Source organism: Monomorium pharaonis, chromosome 7 (assembly GCF_013373865.1).
Source record: "Monomorium pharaonis isolate MP-MQ-018 chromosome 7, ASM1337386v2, whole genome shotgun sequence".
Classification (NCBI taxonomy): Eukaryota; Metazoa; Arthropoda; class Insecta; order Hymenoptera; family Formicidae; genus Monomorium; species Monomorium pharaonis.
In genome coordinates, this window is record NC_050473.1 from 4,097,940 (window position 1) to 4,118,924 (window position 20,985).

General features: G+C 31.4%; 2 protein-coding genes across 30 annotated transcripts in view; one reads left to right on the forward strand and one right to left on the reverse strand.

Moving 5' to 3' along the window:
- LOC114254709 (L-type lectin-domain containing receptor kinase S.7-like) overlaps positions 1–20,985 on the forward strand; it is a 69,674-nt gene that overhangs the window by 36,076 nt on the left and 12,613 nt on the right. The window contains exons 1-2 of one of the 29 annotated variants that reach the window (XM_036289752.1): positions 470–2,070; positions 2,152–3,330. The exons of 27 other annotated variants lie outside the window; for them this stretch is intronic. In XM_036289752.1, the coding sequence (XP_036145645.1) occupies positions 3,159–3,330 (172 nt within the window). In that variant the 5' untranslated portion in view covers positions 470–2,070; positions 2,152–3,158. Of the gene's footprint in view, positions 1–469; positions 3,331–20,985 lie in introns of those variants that run through there. One more of the 29 variants, XM_036289751.1, reaches the window with a different exon arrangement.
- Positions 12,929–20,134, reverse strand: LOC105833482 (alpha-glucosidase). Its single transcript, XM_012675257.3, has 9 exons — positions 19,974–20,134; positions 19,423–19,587; positions 18,533–18,870; positions 17,335–17,460; positions 15,109–15,519; positions 14,602–14,857; positions 14,065–14,260; positions 13,509–13,649; positions 12,929–13,330 (listed from the first exon to the last, which is right to left on the reverse strand). Exons 2-9 carry the CDS (start codon positions 19,574–19,576, stop codon positions 13,255–13,257), a joined length of 1,698 nt encoding a protein of 565 aa, XP_012530711.1. The 5' UTR covers positions 19,577–19,587; positions 19,974–20,134; the 3' UTR covers positions 12,929–13,254.

Sequence of the window (20,985 nt, forward strand, 5' to 3'; positions counted from 1 at the left end):
GCATTTATAATAAACGCTGGTTATTGCATTCAGCTTGTCTGACCAACTATTATACCAACTATTTCGTTATAATCTGTTATTCTTCTCATCTAGGGTTGTAATCTCGACAGTAACAAAATACGAGAGGGATTGATGTTCCGTACATAGTAAAATTCTGAAGAAAAGTGTAAATCTGCATGGTAATTGTATGTAAGTCGTTTACTTAAAAAAAATTTGTTATCTAGGAAAAATGTTGTAAATCTGTTTTATTGTGACGCGCTCTGTCTCTCTCTCTCTCTCTCTCTCTCTCATGGTGAGGTAAGCGCCGGGGAAAGTGCCCAGAGATATTCAGTGTCAGAGATATACATATACGCACATAAGCACGCACGTGTACGTCTGAGGGCAAGCAGATAGTCTGAAATATGGTACGGAAGTGAAAAGAGTGGAGAGAATCGGCAAGCTTTGGTTGCTAAAAAAAAAAGACGGGGGCGAGGAGGTTATATAAGGGGCGGGAGAGGAAAGAAGCTACGATGGCGAGAAGAGAAACGGGGAGCGAGAACGAGAGATGAAAACGGATATGGTAGTGGTTGGATAGAGAGAGGTCAAATGGGTTGTCGGGTTGTCGGGTTGTCGGGCTGTCGGGCTGTCGGGGTGTCGGGGTGTCGGGGAAGCGAGACGCGGTAAAGAGAAGGGAGAAGGTCGGCGCGAGAGGTGGAGGTTTCGAGTGGTTCAGTTGTAGCGGTACCGTGGCTGAGATCGGACGTTCGTGTCCGACATTTTCCCTGGCGACTCGCATGTCGTCATGACGCGCGCGTTATTTCTCGGTTCCGTTTGCTTTATTTCGTCTCGTCTGATTCCGTCCCGTCTTGTCCCGTCCCGTCTCGCATTCTCGTCTCGCGTTGTCGTTCTTGTCTCGTTCACCGGTTCTTACCACCGCCGTCGCCGTTGGCCGCGTCTGACCAGGCGGTCGGTTCTTCCACTGGTCGCGCGGCTCGTGGTGCGGCCTCCGTCTGCACTGTCTTTCAGTTTTCCCTACGAGCAATATACCGAGCTTTTTGCTGCGGACTGCTGATCAGACTGCTACGATTTTTTTTTATCTTACCGAGAAATATCGATTACAAAAAGACAATGACTCGATATTGTGTCTTGTGACAACGTTGTTCACTTGCTCTCTTTTCTCGCCATTGGTCGCCGAATCGGAATTACATATTATTTATATATACATGTATATCGCATGTCGTAATTTCTGTAAAAAGATCCGCTGTCAACGCTTGTTGACGCGTAAAACGACTGATATCAGACCAATTGCGTATCTATTTTCGGATCTTTCCTATAATATATATGATACTTACGATAAGAGAAAGAGAAACTCGTAGATCCGGTCAAATTCGAGTTGAAGGAACGAACCATCAAGCTGCAGGCGGGAAAACTTTGGAAGGAAAACGTGAACGTGAACAATCCCGCTCCGCAGAGTGCAGAGAGTTATGAGAAAGTTTCGTTTGGATTTTATCGCGTGAAACGCAAGCGCGATCGCAAAGTAAAGATATAAAGATATAGAGTCTATGCACGATGATAGCTGTCGTGCACCTTATTCAACTCGTATCCCGTGAAAAGTCGTGCGTGCCGCTGAGCAGCACGGCATGTCGGAAGCGAGACGGCCGCGGCCGCGGCATGGGCGCGCCGCCGGTGCACCGGTACGGGTAACCAACCTGCGACTCTAACGTTATGGTAACGTGATCGATCGCCTGATTTTCGTTCTCCCTCCATACCATCTGTCAGGGCAAGAACTCGCGCGCGGCCAGACGTGCGTGCACGTCACGACGTGCCGTATACGCCGGTATACTCGCCACCGATTCCACCGCCACTCGCAACCAAGTATTCGCCACGACGCGACGACGCGACGACGCGACGCCGCGGCCAACCGAATAGATTCTCTACATTCTATTTTCTACATACCCTATCCAGTTTTTCGACTAATGTGTAATTGCACATTTTTCCCCCGAAAATCTTCCATTCTCGACGAGCTACGAAGAGCACGTGGAGGTGTTGACTGACGAGTGTTGGCTGCGAACCGACACGAAAACGATTAAGGTGTCCACATTGTTCTATGTATATCTACAGAATTTTCGCTTGCTGTATGTGTAATTTATGTGCTGTCGCGCGCGATTGCAGAGAAACTACAACTCTACAATTAGAGAATGCGTTCTCCGCTCGAGACTCGACACTCAGTTAAGGGTGTGTGAAAAATGTTCACTTTGCTTTATATGACATATGACCACATCCGGTTTGTCGATTGGAACTGAAACTCAAATTGCTTTCTGAAGACAAAGTTTGAGTTTTATTGTAAACAGAACGATAAAAAAAAGTTACGCACATTATACAAAAAGAATAAACAGAAAAGGAGAAAAATGTAAGATGCAATGTATCATACGCTATGTAAATCCTTATAAACCGTCCTTAATGATGTTAGATACTAAAAAATAATTTGTGAATCGTAAAGACAGACAAAGACAAATGTATTCTTCTTGATGATGATGGAATTTTTTCATATGGCCTTTATGAAAAGATAGAAGCTTTCATCTTTCGCTTCGTGCATGTTGAAAATTAAATTGCTGTACCATCATTTGCCTTTGAAAAAGCGAACGGTTGTTCACACTTTGTGCGCACCTCGGTAAATCTGATTGTCCACATGGAGGAAGTATAGCTGACATTTCAACATACATCAAACATGCAAAGAGATGAACGGGAGGTCATCGAATCATATAAACAGTCTACTTTCTCTAATTTATCACTGCACGAAGAGTCTGGAATTTCGTGTCGAACCACAGCGCTCGATGCACGTGCGCGCGATATAAAGCGGTGATATAAGAGGTGATGTAAATCGGACACAATTTGTATATAAACTAAAGTGTTAAAACATTGCATAGACTTTATTTAGATTGATTTTATCAATATTATAAGCAGGAACAAAATTGTGCGTCATTTTCATCACAATGGTATAGAGACTCAAAGAGATTATTGAAAACAAGGGACCATATTGACTGATAACAGTGGTAAGGGACGTAGAGCTCACTACAGTGCAGTCGCGAAGATGGAGTCTTATGTGCTTCTATACTTGAATGAGAAAATCAAATAAATAAATGTCGCAAAGAAATAAGACTGAGTAATCAAGACTGACGATGTCTAGATCAGGCAAAGATCCTGTGCAAAAGTGCCACTCAGATCCGGGTGCAGCTGGCTCTTCGTGCAGTCCGAGTAAGCGAATTTCACGGAGACAAGTGCCGTGCATTCCGTCCTCGCCAAATACACGCAAGTGCGTTTTAACCTTGGACGGATATAGTTATGTGATCGGTGAGTAGAGATGCGATAATATTTCTAATACATGATAAATGATAGTGTGAGTTTGGAGATGGGTATATCAAGATATAATAAACAATAATACATAATAATTTTGTATAAGAGAATCCTTTACTATATATAATGCTATTATTATCTAATATACAAAAAGAAATGGTAAAACGGACTAGTCTCGTAAAAATATCTAATATCTAAATTTATGGTGAAATAGTAATATTGTAGAATCCTCTTATTCATTTTCTTCATGGCTGATAAAATATAAAACAACATAGCATTTCAATATCTTTTTTTTCCAATCTTTTTATTATTATACACTAGTAACAGTGAGTATTAATCAATCGAATTTTTTTACTCAACATATTTTTTTATTTGAAATTGATTAACTCGACTTGACGACTATCTTTCGAGTATAGCAACAAATTTGACTGACGAACGTGAAAATATCTCAAGGATAGTTAATTTTATTTTTTATACAATACAATATTTTATATTTTAATATATGCATTTTGTACAACACGCATAAGATTTATATAACGATAATAAAATTGTAAAGCAATTATAACAAATTTGAAATAATTTTGTTTCTCTCTCTCTCTCTCTCTCTCTCTCTCTCTCTTGTTTTTCTGATATAGGCAATCAATAAATTAATATTTTATTACTTTCATTACTTTTATTATTATTATTATTTATGTATAAAAGAAAAAACAAAACGATTTACCTATCATATTTCATAGTTTGCATTTAATTAGAGATAAAAATCTTAACAGTTACTGATAATTTTTAAATTAAAGACTAATTTGATACTCACTCATTTCAAACTAATATTTGCTCCCTTATATTAATTTAACAAGACACATCAAATAACTCATCAGTATGTGAAGTTTTATATTTGAAGTACGGTAATTAAATTATATTAATGTAAAAATAAAAATATCGGAGAAATACCTACGTTTTCGAAGTCATAAAAATAAAAGTTTATACATAAATTAATGCTAATGTCTAATAATCTATATTCTACACGAATGATGTATGATTAATAACGCGATATCTTTCAGTGATATTCACATTCAACTAGAAGAATGTACAGGTGTATCTTAAACAGCGTCCATTTATGTAGTCAAATTATATAGCGTTATTCCTTGTAAAAAACTGAATTAAAAAGTCTTGAACCAATTTCTTTCTACAATGATTAAAAAAGCAGTAATTACTGAGCAGAATTAATCCACACAATCAACGCCATCCTTTAGACAGATGTACATACGTCAATGATCTGCTGGTAGTGTGCGTGAGTGTTTTGTCGCTTATATGTTCTGCAACTTTATCTTGCCACTAGTATGCAATATTCTTAATCGCATCGTAATAATACGAACAATTTTCTTTTGCGTTAAAAATCATTGCGTTATTTCTTTCGTAAGGAGAAACATTTTCTTCGGAGAAAATTTTGACAAAAGAACAAGACAAACATTCTCATTATTCTCATTAAAACAATTCAAGTCTATTTGAACATACTGACATTCTTTACGAGTGTTCTCTCAGAAGTTTTATACTTTTGCGTCTATTATGAAAAAAAAACTTTTAAGTCCAATTATAGGTTTTCTATGTGCTAAAATCAAAGTATTGGAAAGTTTTTGGTTTCCGAAATATTGAGTTTGCGAAATCAATATTTTAATAGGTTTTACTTGGGGTTTTATTTACAAAAATAAAGTCTGCAATTAATTGATGCTTTTACATACACACACAAACATCTAAAATTTTAATTATAGTTGAAGAAGGGATACCGCGCGCGCATGCGTGTGTGTGTGTGTGTATGTGTATTGTGTGCAAATGATATACCTTTTTCTATACATATAATGGTCATTCTTGAGGCTAAATATATAGGCTAAAAGTTCTCTTGCAGTTTAAGATTTAAGTCAATACAAATAATTAAATACAAATTCTCTTTTTCAAATTTTATAAATTTATAGTAAAATATCTGTGCAGTTTTTTTTTACATGTGTGAATATTTTGTTTTATATGTATATACGAAAAATATGTAAGTATATATTTAACAATAAAAAATGCAAATTTTAATCCAAGTTTCTTTTCTATACTTCAGTCTAAACTTAAAAAAAATACATTTATAAAGAGACAAATTTTTTGCATATATGTGCAAAAAATTATATATATGCATATACATACGCGCGCGCGCGCACACACACACACACACACACACACACACACACACACACACACACACACACACACACACACACACACACACACACACACACACACACACACAATCGGTTTTATACATAATAAACTACGATTCACTGTTTATAAATGTAAGTTATTGTCTTTCTTTCACCGCGTTCACGATGTAATAATATGATTATTATCTATTTCAACGCCATTAAAGAGTGCGCTCGGTCGTTATCAATGCATGGTAATAACGTAATTTAGAATTAATCGGACATTTCTCTATAATTAATTTACTAGTCGGAATATGAGTTGATTGTAATTTATATAATTTTGCTATTAATAATTAACAGTTTTGCCAACCGCAGTATAGCTATAACAGATTCTGTTCACAGCATCTCGTTGTGCATATCGCGTGTATAATGTTTATATAATGTTTGAGAGCGTAATCGGACGCCCAATCAAAAAACCGCATGCGAATGTGCGAGAACAGTTATTAAGAATTATGCAAATCTGTCGACGAACTGCTGCGGCCGCGGCGTGCTGCAACGCGCCATGCGAACCGTTTTGCACTTATCTTGCATGCATTAATGTGACAGAGAACAAGAGCGAAACGTGTTTGCGTCCCTTCTCGGTAAATCTTTTATTTTTCTTTCAACATACGAGAGAGAAAATGTGCATTTAATATGGGCCGCCGCTACCACAACTTGACATAACTCGAAAACTACTATCATTAAAGCGAATTCAAAAGAGGTTGTCCGCAAAAAACGGGTCACCAGCGGTTAATGAAAGACATACGCCTCGTTTTAAAGAGACTTTCATTTTGGCAATCTACTTATTTTCTCTTTTTCTTTCTTTTACCCGAGCGTTGTTCTGCTCGTTAGATTTTTTGACAATATGAACAGATTTATTTGTAGTTATCACATGTATAGCGAATACACATCATATACATAATATACAGGTCCCTGTTTTATTTCTTTTGCAATTCAGTAGAACATCTTAAATACGGACGTTCGTTGGGAAATCTCTTAATCCGCGAAGTCTTCGGTTACAAAGTTTTGAGTCAGAGATGAGAACTGTTTAATAAGATTAACGTCTTTTATCGGCATTGATCTTTGCATCGTTGTTCTTATATTCGACTTAGCTCGGTTTCTCTGTCGGCTTATTGCGAGAAAATGAATGCAATCATTATTTCTGACGTAATTATTTGTGTGATTAAATTTCTTTGAGCGTCTATTCGTTTTTTCTAATATTAGTTACGGGATATAATAGAATCGCTGCAACGTCTCCAATCCAGGTTTAATTAATCCCATAATATTTGACAGAAAAGAAGGTTAACGTTCTATTTCTATTCTCAATCTCTAGCTGTTATTATGCACAAATCACTACGTTGTCTATCAAGTTTTCTTTGACATTAGCAATTGCAAAAACATGCAGTTACAAATAACATATATAAATCAATGCATTCTTGAATTAGTTTAATGTTAATTTTCATGTTATTTGTAACTGCATGTTTTTGCAATGGTTAATCTCAGAGAAAGTTGACGAGTTGAGAACGTATAAGTATTGTATTATATGAAATTAATGGATAAGAGAGAGAGAGTGCATATTCGTTCTTTTAGTTACAGAATGACATTAATTACACACAATCTAAATATCGTTGTAACAGTCTTTCAATATTTACATGTATCCATTCATTTAACATCCACTTATTTAATCGATTACACATATAAATGTCGCATTTTAGCCAGTCAGTTAATTGCTTCTCTCATATTGCTTTTGCATGATTTATGTCTACGGAACATAATGAATACACAGTTATCTATTCTCTTTAAAAATATTCGCAAAAATATTCGCAATATAAGGCAATATAACGCAATATAACGCAATAAAATATTATTTTTCATAAACATTACATGCCGGCATTTTTTCCTTACTTGTTAGATTTAATTCGATCACAGTTCGAAAGAATTTACATCAAATTGTTATTAAGAAGTAATTAAATCATTTCCATGAATATTTGATGGGAAGAGATGAGAAAGTAAGATAAATAAATATTGTTGTATGTGTGTTTTAAAGTGATAATCAAGTTGTTAAAATTTACATTATTTAAAAAAAAGTTTTACGCCTCGTTAATTAGTTAACTTATTATATTATTTCGCGCAGCCGTTATTTTTAATATATTCTTTAAATTTTTATTTACTTTATTTTTATGTATTGAGAGAATCATGATGGACAAACAACGTTCAAAAAACTCATTGATGTTTATTTTTTGTATCGTCTTTTCCTGGTGTATAGTACTTTGCATCCAAACAATTTTTTTGGTGATACAGACAGATTTCTTGATATTACAACCAAAATGTATCGCTAATTTTTGTACCTGCTAAAATTTTGGGTGTTACGTTTAGAATTTGAAAATTCTGCTTCTATCAGCTAGATTGATTAGGTGCAATATGAATTTGAAAATTCTGCTTCTATCAGCTAGATTGATTAGGTGCATGTATATATTATACACATTACAGCATTTGCTAATTATTTATCTCAGCTAATTTTTACACATATATAATTTTTGTTGAAGTTACAAGATCATTTTTTTGAGTGTGTAGCTGTGCATATTATAGTTAAAAAAAAATATCTTGTACAAAAGTAAACACTTATTGAGGAACATTAATCTTTGAACTTTTTTTAAAGAAAACTTTACTTTTCTTGTCATAGAGAAAGGGAGGGGGGAGTAGAAGGAAGCGAAAGAAAGGGGGGGTAGAGAGAATCACAAAACGATCATCTTTTTTTGTTTATAAAGGTATCAATAGTATTGTATGTATATGTGTATGCTTGATATACATATAAATGTTATTTCCAAAACAGATATTGATATATTTGAAAGAAACAACATATTCTAAAAAGTTGAATATTTTTTAAATTTAAATTAATAATTATTTTTTTATTGAAAAAATTGTTTTATATCTGAAAAAGCAAATTACTTTGTATAAGTTATTTTTGTTTATTCTTTTAACGAATTCTTGCAAATTAATAATTGTGTTGTTGATCGTCAACGGATTAAACAAGGGATTAAATTAGAATACACAAAATAATTTTAATACAATTGAAAAGGGATCATCTTTGATACGTGCGCATCTGATTAATATTTTTCTTTTTTGCTAATAATAATACATGCAAAAATATCTTTAAAAATATCTTTAAAAAATATATTTAAAAAAGTCTCCTAATTATTTAATCTTATTTTAAATTATACACATTTAGTTTTCGTTTATTTCGAGAAGCATTGGCGATTAAAGATCTGAACACGTGTTACTATGGTTCGATGAATTTTTTTATTATTTTAGGAATAAAACTCCCTTCAATTTGGCGATATCTTGTAACAGATAGTATTGATGCTTAGTCTACCTACACCCGTCATCCAGTTATTAATTGGATAATATTGAACGATGCAATGTCGATCAACGATTATTCATAATGATCCGCGAATAGTCTAAGAGATTATAAAAAAGTCTAAGAGATTTAATGATAAAAGAATTGTTTATTTATTATTTCTAAAAGATATACATGAGACAATTTGAAAGTTAGGTAAAGGAATACCGTACAAATGCTATTTCGGTAGGATTTTAAAATAGCTTATCTACAAGATATATTTCGTGTCTATGAAAGTGACGGCATATCATTGCGAATTTCTTGCAGAAGCAGAAAAGAGACTGTGACAACCAAACAAATGTTGGTAAGAACTTTGAACTTTCCTCAGACCGTAAAAGACTACGCGAATACATTGAAAAATGATTCCGTTTGGTCTCGTCATTGGGATTTGTTTTACTAGAAAACTTGTTTTATGAAATTTTTTAATTGTTTGCCCTTTCTTTCTATTGTAAAATCCAAAACTTTTGGCCTAGTGTTTTTAATTATACTACATTCTGCATTTTAAATAAATCACTATCCAAACTTTTATACACGTACTGCTCATGTATCAATTTATTGAATGTTAATAACATGAATAAGGACACGCAAAAATCTTATTAGTATATATATATGTAGTTCACATATTTATAATAATATATAACAGAAAAAAAATTAAAAAAAGGATTATATATTCTCTACTAGAGAATACATACATTACTCATAGTTTTTATTTTGCCAAATATTTTTTTTAATACTGTATGTGAAATTCAGTTAATTGTGATACTTTTAATTCTATACTAATTTGTAATATTCAACTTGCATTGATTATTTACTTTTTACACTCGTATGCATTGCAATTTACAAACTGTATTGTTATATTTACCAAATTTTGTATTGTGATGAATAAGAAAGATAAGTTTCTCATTGATATTAGAATAGAAAGATATGTATATTAATAGTCTCGTAAAATCTCCAAATTCAACTGTTTTAATTCTATTACTTTAATTTTGTTTTTAAAATTGTTAAAATTTGCTGGCAATTATCCAGTTCCAGTATATTGGTTATTGTACTCGAAATCATGAATATTGAAAATGAAGATATTCAAAGTCATCGAACATAATTGAAATCTAATTTTTAAGTGTTACGTAAAAATCGTAAATTTCAAAAGAAGTTTGAAGTTTTAAGCTTTTTATAAAGTAATAAACAACAATGAGCGATGATAATAATAATAATAATAATAATAATAATAATAATAATAATAATAATAATAATAATAATAATAATAATAATACCTATTATAGAGATTTATAATTTTTACCTGAAACTTGTAATATTTAACTTTTATGACACGATAACGATTTTTAACATTGCATACTTTATAAATTCTAAATCAAACGGAATGAAGATATAATTTTATTTTATAAGTATATTGGTCTCTTTCTTATTTTTGGCGTATTTTTAAATAATTTTACCCTTAATATTATATTTTTGATACATTATTTTATCAACGAGAAAGAGCGTTTAAAGTTCTAGTTTTATACAAGGATAAGTAGATCTTTGAAACATGAGATTGAAACTTCTTATATTATCTCTTGTATTCTGTGATACCGATATTTTTCTACGAGTATTTGTCTAAGTAGAGCAAATATAAGAATGGCATTATATTAAAGATTTATTAGCCATTTTTTATATATGGCCCATATATAATGACTTTTTTCTGATAGTGATTACTTCAGTTACAATAAAAATGTTTACAAATTTATATTTAAAAAATTAAGGACAATAAATAATTTTATTTGCGTATGTACCGTTTTCTGTAGTGGCTAGACAGCTTAATATTAAGCTATCTAGCCATTACGAAAAACCGTATAGAAACTAGAGAAAATAAGATATCATTAATATAGGAATTATTTGCTCGTTATTTGCTATCTCTTGGTGACAGAAAAAATTTTTTTGCTCCAGCCCCCCAAAAATTACCGATGGCTAGATAGCTTAATATCAAGATACTACAAAAAAACGTATGCAAACTAAGGGAATTATAAAAATCAATGATGCACAAATTCTTTGCCAACCATTTGCTAGTCTTTGGTGATAAGAAAAATTTTTTTGATTTAGCCAAAAAAAAATTACTATGTGTAATTTTTTTTGGCTAAAGCAAAAAAATTTTTTTTATCACCAAGAGATAGCAAATAACGAGCAAATAATTCCTATATTAATGATTTTTTATTTTCTCTAGTTTCTACAATTTTTTGTAGTGGCTAGATAGCTTAATATTAAGCTTACGTCTTGGCAGATTATTTTGTCGAAGCTCGCGCGCTTCCCCCCCCCCCACACACACACATCTGTTGTTTGATTCTATTTCCAGTCTCTCATGAAGGTTTTCGAGTACGAAGATATTTTTCCATCAATTGGGATTAGATATAAAAATTGGTTCTCTACTTTTGCCATCCATATAACGAATTATCGATTTACTCACAAAGACGAGATAAATTTTATAAACTTTATGTCTGGAAAAAATATTTTACTCGCATACGTTAAACAGTTGCAGAAAGTGATAGACAAAAATCTATACAGAAAAGTTTACCATCAATGTCTTGAAAAAGAATAAAAAACTTTTTAGATTTGATTTGTGCACATTGAAAAATTAATTATTCTGCTATTATATATTTATAATAATAATATATATATATATATATATATATATATATATATAATATATTTAAGTGATTTTCTGTGTAATATTTATTTCAATCTTTTCCTAGGATATGATAATTCAAGCGATTATTATAAAAAAAATAATTACAACTATCTATAACTCTAATATTTAAAAATAGTAATCACTCACAATTAGATATATATTTTTTAATCACGTTATATTGAAAATATGTATGATTAGCATAGTGAACAGCATGATAACTGTTACCTTCTTGTTGCGAAATTATTTTCGAACGATGACAAGGCGTGTTGCCTGATGAAATCTTTCATTTTTCATGACGCATGGTAATCCCTTGTTCACGATATTGCATATTTATCTTTTATTTATAAAATTATCAGTAACACATAGATAATCATAAACGGCGGTACTCAGTGAGGTATTATCAGGTCGATGATGCTCATTATTGCGAAAACACTTTTTAATATACAGTGCTCTTTTGTAAATTAAATATACATGCATTTGTTAAATAATTACTTAAAATCTAACTGTGTTAATAATTATTCAAAGTTTAGCTTTTGATAATATATACAATAGTTATTGTATTATATTGTATAATACACAGTGATATTCACATTTATTTATTAAAATTGATATTATAGAAACGTAATATTATATATGACAATTTATTTCTGAAATTTATGAAAAAATTGCAATTTGTTTAGTGAATCTTGTGAGGTTAATGACAGCGTATAAAAATATAATTTATATATAGTCGATATTTAGGGATTTAACAAGATTTATGTAAATATCGATTTGAATAACTTGAATAAATATCGATTATATTAATTATATATATATTTTTATGATGCGCGCACACGCATACGCATGCGCACACACACACACGCAAAACTATACTAATACTAACTAGTTTTAGTGTGCGATTAAAAAATGATGGATCTGCTCGTGCGAGAATCGATAAAATGGATTTCCTCTTTGTGAAATAATGGTTGGTAGGCCAGCGTACGTTATATGTCACAAATATTCTAGTGAAGAGTATTATTAATACCATTCAGCTGAGAACGGATCGGTAAATGTTGTGGAAAGTGCACGCACACACGCACGCACGCACACACACACACACACACACACACACACACACACACACACACACACACACACACACACACACACACACACACACACACACACACACACATACATACACATCTCATAATCAAAAATGTATTACCTGTGTATATGAAAGTTACGTAGTATTTGATATAGAAATATAATAATTGCAAATTTACGTTATTTGATTTTTCAAGTAATATAAATTAAAATTGGCATATCTTATTTTCTAACGTAATCATTTATTATTTTCTTTAATACTTGATTGTTTTCTAAATCATTAAGTGTGTTATTATTTATGAGTGTAGTATTATTTTTTACAGGTAAATTATTTTCTTATTCGCAATTAATAAGATCAATTAGATAGGATATTAATAACTAAACAGTGTAGCGCATTACATGGATATAGAAACGGCAAAATTAAATGATAGAGACCCACAATCAGAATTATTTTTAACAACCGAGTAATTCTGCTTTTCGTCTAGAGATTTGTAGAATTACGTTGACAAACATGTCTCGTTCGAATACTTATTCCCATGGCTTTTCATCTAGTTTTCAATGCTGGTGTATATGACAGCTCCTGATGCAGGAATTTTCAAGGTGTGAACATCTTTGATGATGTCTCTATAATAATATTTGAAAAGAAGTGAAAACTTGAACACACATTTGAGATAAAAAGATAATACATGTAACGCATCTCTTATACTTTAATACTGAATTCGATAATATGTATTTTATAACATGTATGTATAATAAATGTACGTATTATATATCTTGTATGTGTAAGAATAAGTATGCTTACCCAATGAGATGATGAGCATTTGTCGTAGCATAATAAACGTGTAATTCATTTGATGCATGGACGAGCGTTGACAAATCAACAGTTTCTTCTTTATTTGCAAAGTTTACCACTACGTAAACCGATTGCTCTCCATCAGCTTTCCTGTAATAAAAAGCACATCGTATTTTTATTATTGACATTCAACTTGAAATGCTGTGTATTGTTCAGCCTGAAAAATTAAATATCAAAACTGTTAAATACTTAGACATGTGCCAGCATGTGTAATGAAATGAAGTATATTTTAAATATCTAAAATGTAATCAAATAACAATTACGTTTACACGTTAGCCTTGATTGAGTTTAATAATATTAGTATTTCTTAAGCTAGCCAATTATACCTGTTTCTTTAGAAAAGTGGAATAGTTGTGATCGGTTTGCTTAAAAACTATGGTAGCTATGAAATTAAGGTAAACATAGTTTATATTACTAGAGAAAAGATAACTTTATGCTTTTGTTATTTTAATATTCCACGACACACACACACACACACACATAAATATATATATATTTCTTCTACCTGGTAAAAGCAAGAACATCATCGCCAAATAATTTTGTAGTCAAGATTCCACCTTTGACCGCAGGCCATTTTCGCAGAGCAGAAATTGCTTTGTATAGAGCGTAATACGAGTTGTTTTGTTCTTTTTGCGCTGCTAAGTTAAGTGTCATATAATTTTCGTTAACTGGTAGCCATGTTTTCGGATTGGTGGAGAATCCTAAAATTATAAAATATAAAACAGATTCCTTTAGTAGACAAGTTCTATAATTATGTAAAAAATATGTTCCGAAATAATGTTTTAAAATCAGTAATAACACTAGATGTTTTTTTTACGTTTGAAGTAATTATTAATAAATTTGCAGTGATAAGCAACATTTTTTTTTAATTAATTCAAATATTCTGTTATTTGGCTTAACGAAACGTAACTTTTGTGATCATTTTAATTTCCGTAAATTTTAACAATTTCTACAGATAATAATCAGTTTTATGTTTCAACGGATACGTTTTAATTGATGGATTAATATAGCGATTTTAGAAATTATTTGAGTAAATCCGTACCAGCCGAAGTAGTGTTATCCCATTGGAACGGCGTCCTTGCAGGATCCCGAGATGCTTTCTCGTAACCATCTTTGCCGGCATTGCAGCCTTGCGGATCTTTGGTATCTTCCCACGAGATCCATGTATCTTCCATGCCGATTTCTTCACCGTTATAAGTTACACTCACTCCTGGAAGCAGTAGAGTTATTATAGTTACTGCTTCCGCTCGTTGCCGTCCATAACGGGTGACCAATCGCGATTTGTCATGGTTTCCAGCCTGCAGAAACAATACAATTTTGTGTAACTACTTTAATGGTTTAATTTATCTTACATTAGTCTTAAAAGTAGAGATTAAGATTTTGTGTGTGTGTGTAGGATAGCGCAAATTTCGAATTGCAAGAAGAAAACGTATTTCAAGAAAAAAACGTATTGCATAATGTCTTGAAAAATATCAAGCTTTTAACTAAATAATATTTGAAATTGATTCTTTCTAGAATTGAAAAATACATAGTCTCATGCTCGACTTACCACCCAATTAGCAGTTCCTTTCAAAACAGGCATATTTATCATCCATCTATCGATCAATTTCTTGAAATCGATTGCTTTAGAATCTTGATTTGTATCGGCAACAAAACCAAAATTGAAGGGAAAATGCGCGCCGTACACATAATACTTCATCGTCATCGTCATGTTTGCGTAGGCCTCCATCATCATAATTCTTTGATCCGAATATTCGTTTAACACTTCTCGCCATTCTTTGATTATTTCGTAGGTACGCGGCTGGTCTTTTGTGTATATCTTGTGCGTATAGCCACTGTCATTAGGATTCGGATTACCCGTAAGAGGTTCATCCAAGAATCGGATATCCTCGCACAAATGTGGTATCGCGTCCACCCGGAAACCATCCACTCCCTTGTCAAGCCAAAATCTCATGACGTTCTGAAGACAGAAGTAGAGAAAGAGAGTGAAGTATTTAAACAATAATCTTCCATTGAAATAATAATTTGCTTACTTATAAGTATGTGTGAAATTAATTAATTATGTATTTACTTTATTTTTTATACATTATTAAATTGATAGTGTCTAGGAGTGTTAGGATACAGAGAAATTTATATGTGTAATTATTGTATTGTAGTGTAACAATGGTATACCCTGATGATTGATAGATATGACTACTTTGTAATTTTGTATCAGATTGAATTAATTTATTATTATAAATTACTCAAATAATAATTATTAATAGTTGTTACTAATTAATTAGTTGACTCAAATAAAAATTTATTTATTTATTTGTCGATACGCGCGAGCGTTCTGCACGACTTGCAATTTTGCCATGTTTTTAAGGCTAGTTCAAAAATTACTGCAGATTTCATCACGCAAGCGTCACCGCGATATTCACTGTATAGTTTGTCCAATCCGGATTTTATTGCGTGTACCAGTGTACTTTACAACTTTTGGTATTACGGCACGATATTTCAGCATTTCATTGTTTCTCAAATTACGCGCGCAGGATTTGATCGTAGAATATGATGAATGCTTGCAAACTTATTTCATGTACTATAATTCTATCAGTGTAATAAAAAGAAGACAAAATTTCTTCTAACAATTGTAGGAAAGCTTGACCTTTAACCTATAATTAAGAACAATGTGCAATAATTTGTTTGAAAGTAGTTTTATTCCGCGTGACTCGGCGAACTTTTGTTCATTAAATTTTGATCGTAATTATGTTGCTTCACGTCCGCTGGACATTTGTCGCCATACAATCGGACGGAATGATTATCGATTATCTTTCTCGTTAAATCGCCTAGTGTACATTGGTGGCGTGATATTTTAAGTGTTCACATCTTTGAAAAATTGACAAATTGTTTATCCGCTTTCCTGATTCATTCTGCGAGTATAATTTTACGCTCATCGCGTTTACGTAACGAGCGTTAATTGCATCCGCTTCCTGGTCAGCGCGACAACACGATCAGAAAAAACACTTGCCCGTTCGTTTTACATATATTTCAATGAACCTTGATTTAAAGTGTGAGTTAATTATCTTTGGTATGGAAAAAAAAAAAAAAAAAAAAATGCGACGGCTCGGCCGTACATTTATGTGCATTGTATCGTCGATTGTTTTTATAGCAGTCGCACGTGACTTTTCTGAAGCATCAATAATTTCGAGTAAATTGCTAAGAGAACGGAAAAAAATAAAACAATGTTTACTTTTCATTTCGCAGCGACAAAGAACGGAAAATCTGTCGCGCGCGCACAGCGATGATGATGGAAAAAGTGACGTCTTTGCACGATGTATTGCACAGGCCGGATTTATTTTCACCCCCTCATAACATTGACGACACGCTGTAATCCGTTGTCCCTATGTAACTTTGCTACGTGGTTACCCAAGACAACGAAATAACAAGATAATATCCAATATCAAGATTTTGATCCAAACACTGATTGAGATTTGGATATTTCATTGCCGATCACTTTTTTCTCCTTCACATTGAACTTCAACTGGGTAACAATTGTCAAAGATTTTGCCTCAAAGTTATTACATACGAAACTATTTCGATTAACAACTATAACTGGAAATTTTCCGCGATCTCTAACGTAAATCACCATGCTGTGATCAAAATCTATGCTACAGATAAAACTAAAATTTGCCAAATATATTACTGTTGTGATTTTATCTTAAAATCAATTAATCTTTTAACATAATTTAGTATAAATCATTAATTGAAATTTAATTATGACTGTCATTTTTCATACCTTTATTTCGTTCACTACGTTTTCGTTTTCAAAGTTGAGATCAGGTTGCTCCGGTGCAAATTGATGCAAATAATACGCTTGTCGTTCTTCACGCCAGGTCCATGCCGGTCCGCCAAATACGCTCACCTATGCAGATAATCGCACAATCACCCTAATATACTCGATCATTCGATTAAAGAATATAAAACTTGAAGTATGTAATGTAAACATCAGGGATATTCGAAGGAATGTTGCGCTGGTATTACCCGAAATGTAACAGTATTACTCACAATCAGCTTGAATTTGTTATTTTACCTTACAAGTAAACGCATCTTTTACGTACATATCATATACATATAATGAGACTGGTAATTTCGAAACTGACAAAACATTTTACGTATAGTATACAAAATTTGTAACCGCAATGATTAATTATAGATATCTTCGATATGTTGAGCAGTAAAGTTTTTTACATGTTATGTATTATGTTAATTTACATCCGCTTATAACATCTGACAAATGAAATACTGAAGAATGAGAAAAACTAATCACATTAACGGAACATGTTTGAAATTTTTGTCTTATCGATTATTAAATTGATATTTAACTTTTATTAGAAGATATAACTTGTAATATATAAATTTTAATTGAACTCTTTAAAAATTTTTTACTCTAAAAAATGTATGCCACAATAATTGATAAGAGATATCTTTAACTGTTTAATTGTATTTTTATAACCTGACCTTAAATGTGTTTCTGCTAATACAATATAATAGTATAAATATTTTAACATTTAATTTCTAAACGTTTCTATAATTACATATGCGTTAATAAAACTTGAGTATATCTCTTTGAACGTGAAATTCAGATAACTGAATACAAAGAGTTTACTCATGCGCTTTAATGATAATGCGAATCGTTAATCACCACATCGATATTCAACTGCTACAGGTTTAACATCCTCTAATGTTCATCTAAGCATTGTTTAAATCACATTGCGAGATAGAGAATTAATAATAAAAACTGCCTTAATCCCGTTCAGAGAGCACGAAAGAGGATACTTAAAATTTGTACCCGAGATAGATATACTCGCGTATTCGGATGAATTTACTGACTTTAACAACGTCGACTGTTCACGAAACATAACTCTTGCGTCGTCAGTCTTCGTTGTTCTTCAAGTTATGTTACGGATGTAGTTTCAAGTTACTTAATTACTTACCCAATTATTTGGCACTGTAACCGTTCCATTCGATAATACCTTGCCTTTATGCCATACGTAATAGTTGGTATAAGGTTCTATGCTTTGCAAACTTTTTTTAAACCATTCATGTTGATCCGACGAGTGATTAGGAACAAGATCCATAATAATCTTCATTGATGCATCGTGCGTAGACTTTGTGAGCGCTTCAAAATCCTTCATAGTGCCAAATGTCTCGTCGATGTTGACAAAATCAGAAATATCGTACCCAAAATCGATCATTGGGCTGGGATAAATCGGAGATAACCAGAAAGCATCGACATTCGACTCGGTGAGATGTTCCAGTTTGCTCATGATACCTGAATATACACATGATACATGAATATACATAAAAACTTTTATAACTCTAGTCATGAAACTTTTCTACTTTTAGCGTACAATTAAGGAACATATACATATATATCTGCAGGTCAAAACTGAAATTGATTTATAAAAAAGTATATACTATATATAGGCATGTAAAGATTTTTTTAATCGATTTTATTTTCGATAGGGCCGGATAGGGAATTTGTTGTTATTAGTAAAAAAATATAAATTTCTAAAATATTTAAACATTTTCTATACATTTAGATGTACGATTATATATATATATATAATTATAATAACAATATTTTAGGAAAGCCATAAGAATACAATGTTTTACCTTTGATTTTTTCAATGCTAAATATATTGCCTTACTATTTTTTGAGCAATTTATTTTTATTTTGCATATAATTGTATTCTCTCTCTCCCCCCTCTCTCTCTCTCTCTCTCCCCCCCCTCTCTCTCTCTCTCTCTCTCTCTCTCTTTTTCTCATTATCACAAAATTATAGTTGTTTTTAAGATTTTACTGCAGAAATAATAAAACGTACCTTTAAGATCTCCAACACCATCACCATCACTATCCTTAAAGCTTCTGGGGTAAATTTGATAAAGGGACATTGACTGCCACCATTCTTGGTTAAATTCGCTACATTCGAGATTAGGTGATAATAGTATTACACAAAGCGTTATTATACCCTTCATTCTTGTTAGATCTTAAAAATAAATTATGAACAATTATTCGTACGATAATGTAAGTAAATATTTAATAAATTTGCATGGAGCATTATTTTTTAAATAAATTACATTAAAATCGTAATTTATTTAAAATGATAAGAGAAATAAAAGGTTAAAGTTTGGAAATCATTAAATTTATGAAAAATAAAAAAGATAATTGCGACAATTGTATAAGTGTAACCAATGACTTGATATAATGGTTAAAACGTTTATTTATATAAATAGATTTGAATTAATCTTTTAGTAGAGAGTGTCATAAAATTATGATAGTTTTAATAAAATGAATTATTATAAATCATGTTCTTAAATATTAATAGCCTTTGAGATCAATATTTAAATTGTTTCTATGAATTTGCATACTCACTAAGAATTCGTTGACACAAATGTTTATATTTAAACTGTAACAGAGTTCGGACTATAACTTCTCCGACACTTGCTATATAATCTACTGTCGTAGAGTAAACGAATCTTTCCTCTTTTATAGCCGCATTATATAATTTTAGTGAAGGATTTCATGCGTGCAACTGATGAATTCTGGGTAGAGATGTATATATTAATATACGTTTAATCGCGAAAGATATATATCTTTATTTTTTTATCTAGCTTCTTCAAGTATAGTCAGATAGTAATCAATACTATAACAAATAAAGCAGTAGTTCTTAAAATGACAGAATTCAAAAATTAAACAGCTAAATAAAATATTTAAATATACATATATATATTTACTTGAAAATTTTCTGCTTTAAATGCATAATTCTTTACAAAAAAATTATGATTGATTTAAAGTTAATTATTTTTTAATAAAGTCAATTCTTACAAATACATTGTAGAGTTCATAATTAAAAATTAAAACACAAGTTTTTCATTTATATAAATTTAATTATTATTTAGTTATTATTTTTGTATCTATTTAATGTAAAAGTGTGATTTAAAATAATGTATAATAAATATTAAAAAAGAATAATTTTTTTTAAGAAATGTTGAGAAACATTATTTTAGACACACTCTATTTTTTATAAAATTAAAGAAATTTATTTTTTGATATTAGTATTAATATTAGTTTGATAATATTATAATTTGATTATATGTATCAATATATTAGACATGATATAATAATGTATAAAAGAATTCAAAAATTAATTCTGACAATATCAAGTAGATAAAAATTTAATCAACGATAATATTGAAAGAAAGATAAGGCGATTATATAAGCGATTATTGTTGACAATATTACATTATGCGTAATGATAAACTTAATGAAAAGAGAATTAAAATTGACGTATTTATGTTGAAGGTTAATATTTAATTTCGAATTTGTATATTGTTAAAATATAATATTTCAATTATAAAGATATCCATTTCTATTTTTTTGCCTC

Coding starts and splice junctions, on each gene's coding strand:
- LOC105833482 (XM_012675257.3), bottom strand. CDS start 19,576: ATGAAGGGTATAATAACGCTTTGTGTAATACTATTATCACCTAATCTC. Junction 14,261..14,601: donor GGATAACACTACTTCGGCTG/GTACGGATTTAC, acceptor TTATAATTTTAG/GATTCTCCACCAATCCGAAA. Junction 13,650..14,064: donor GATGTTCTTGCTTTTACCAG/GTAGAAGAAATA, acceptor TTTTTATTACAG/GAAAGCTGATGGAGAGCAAT.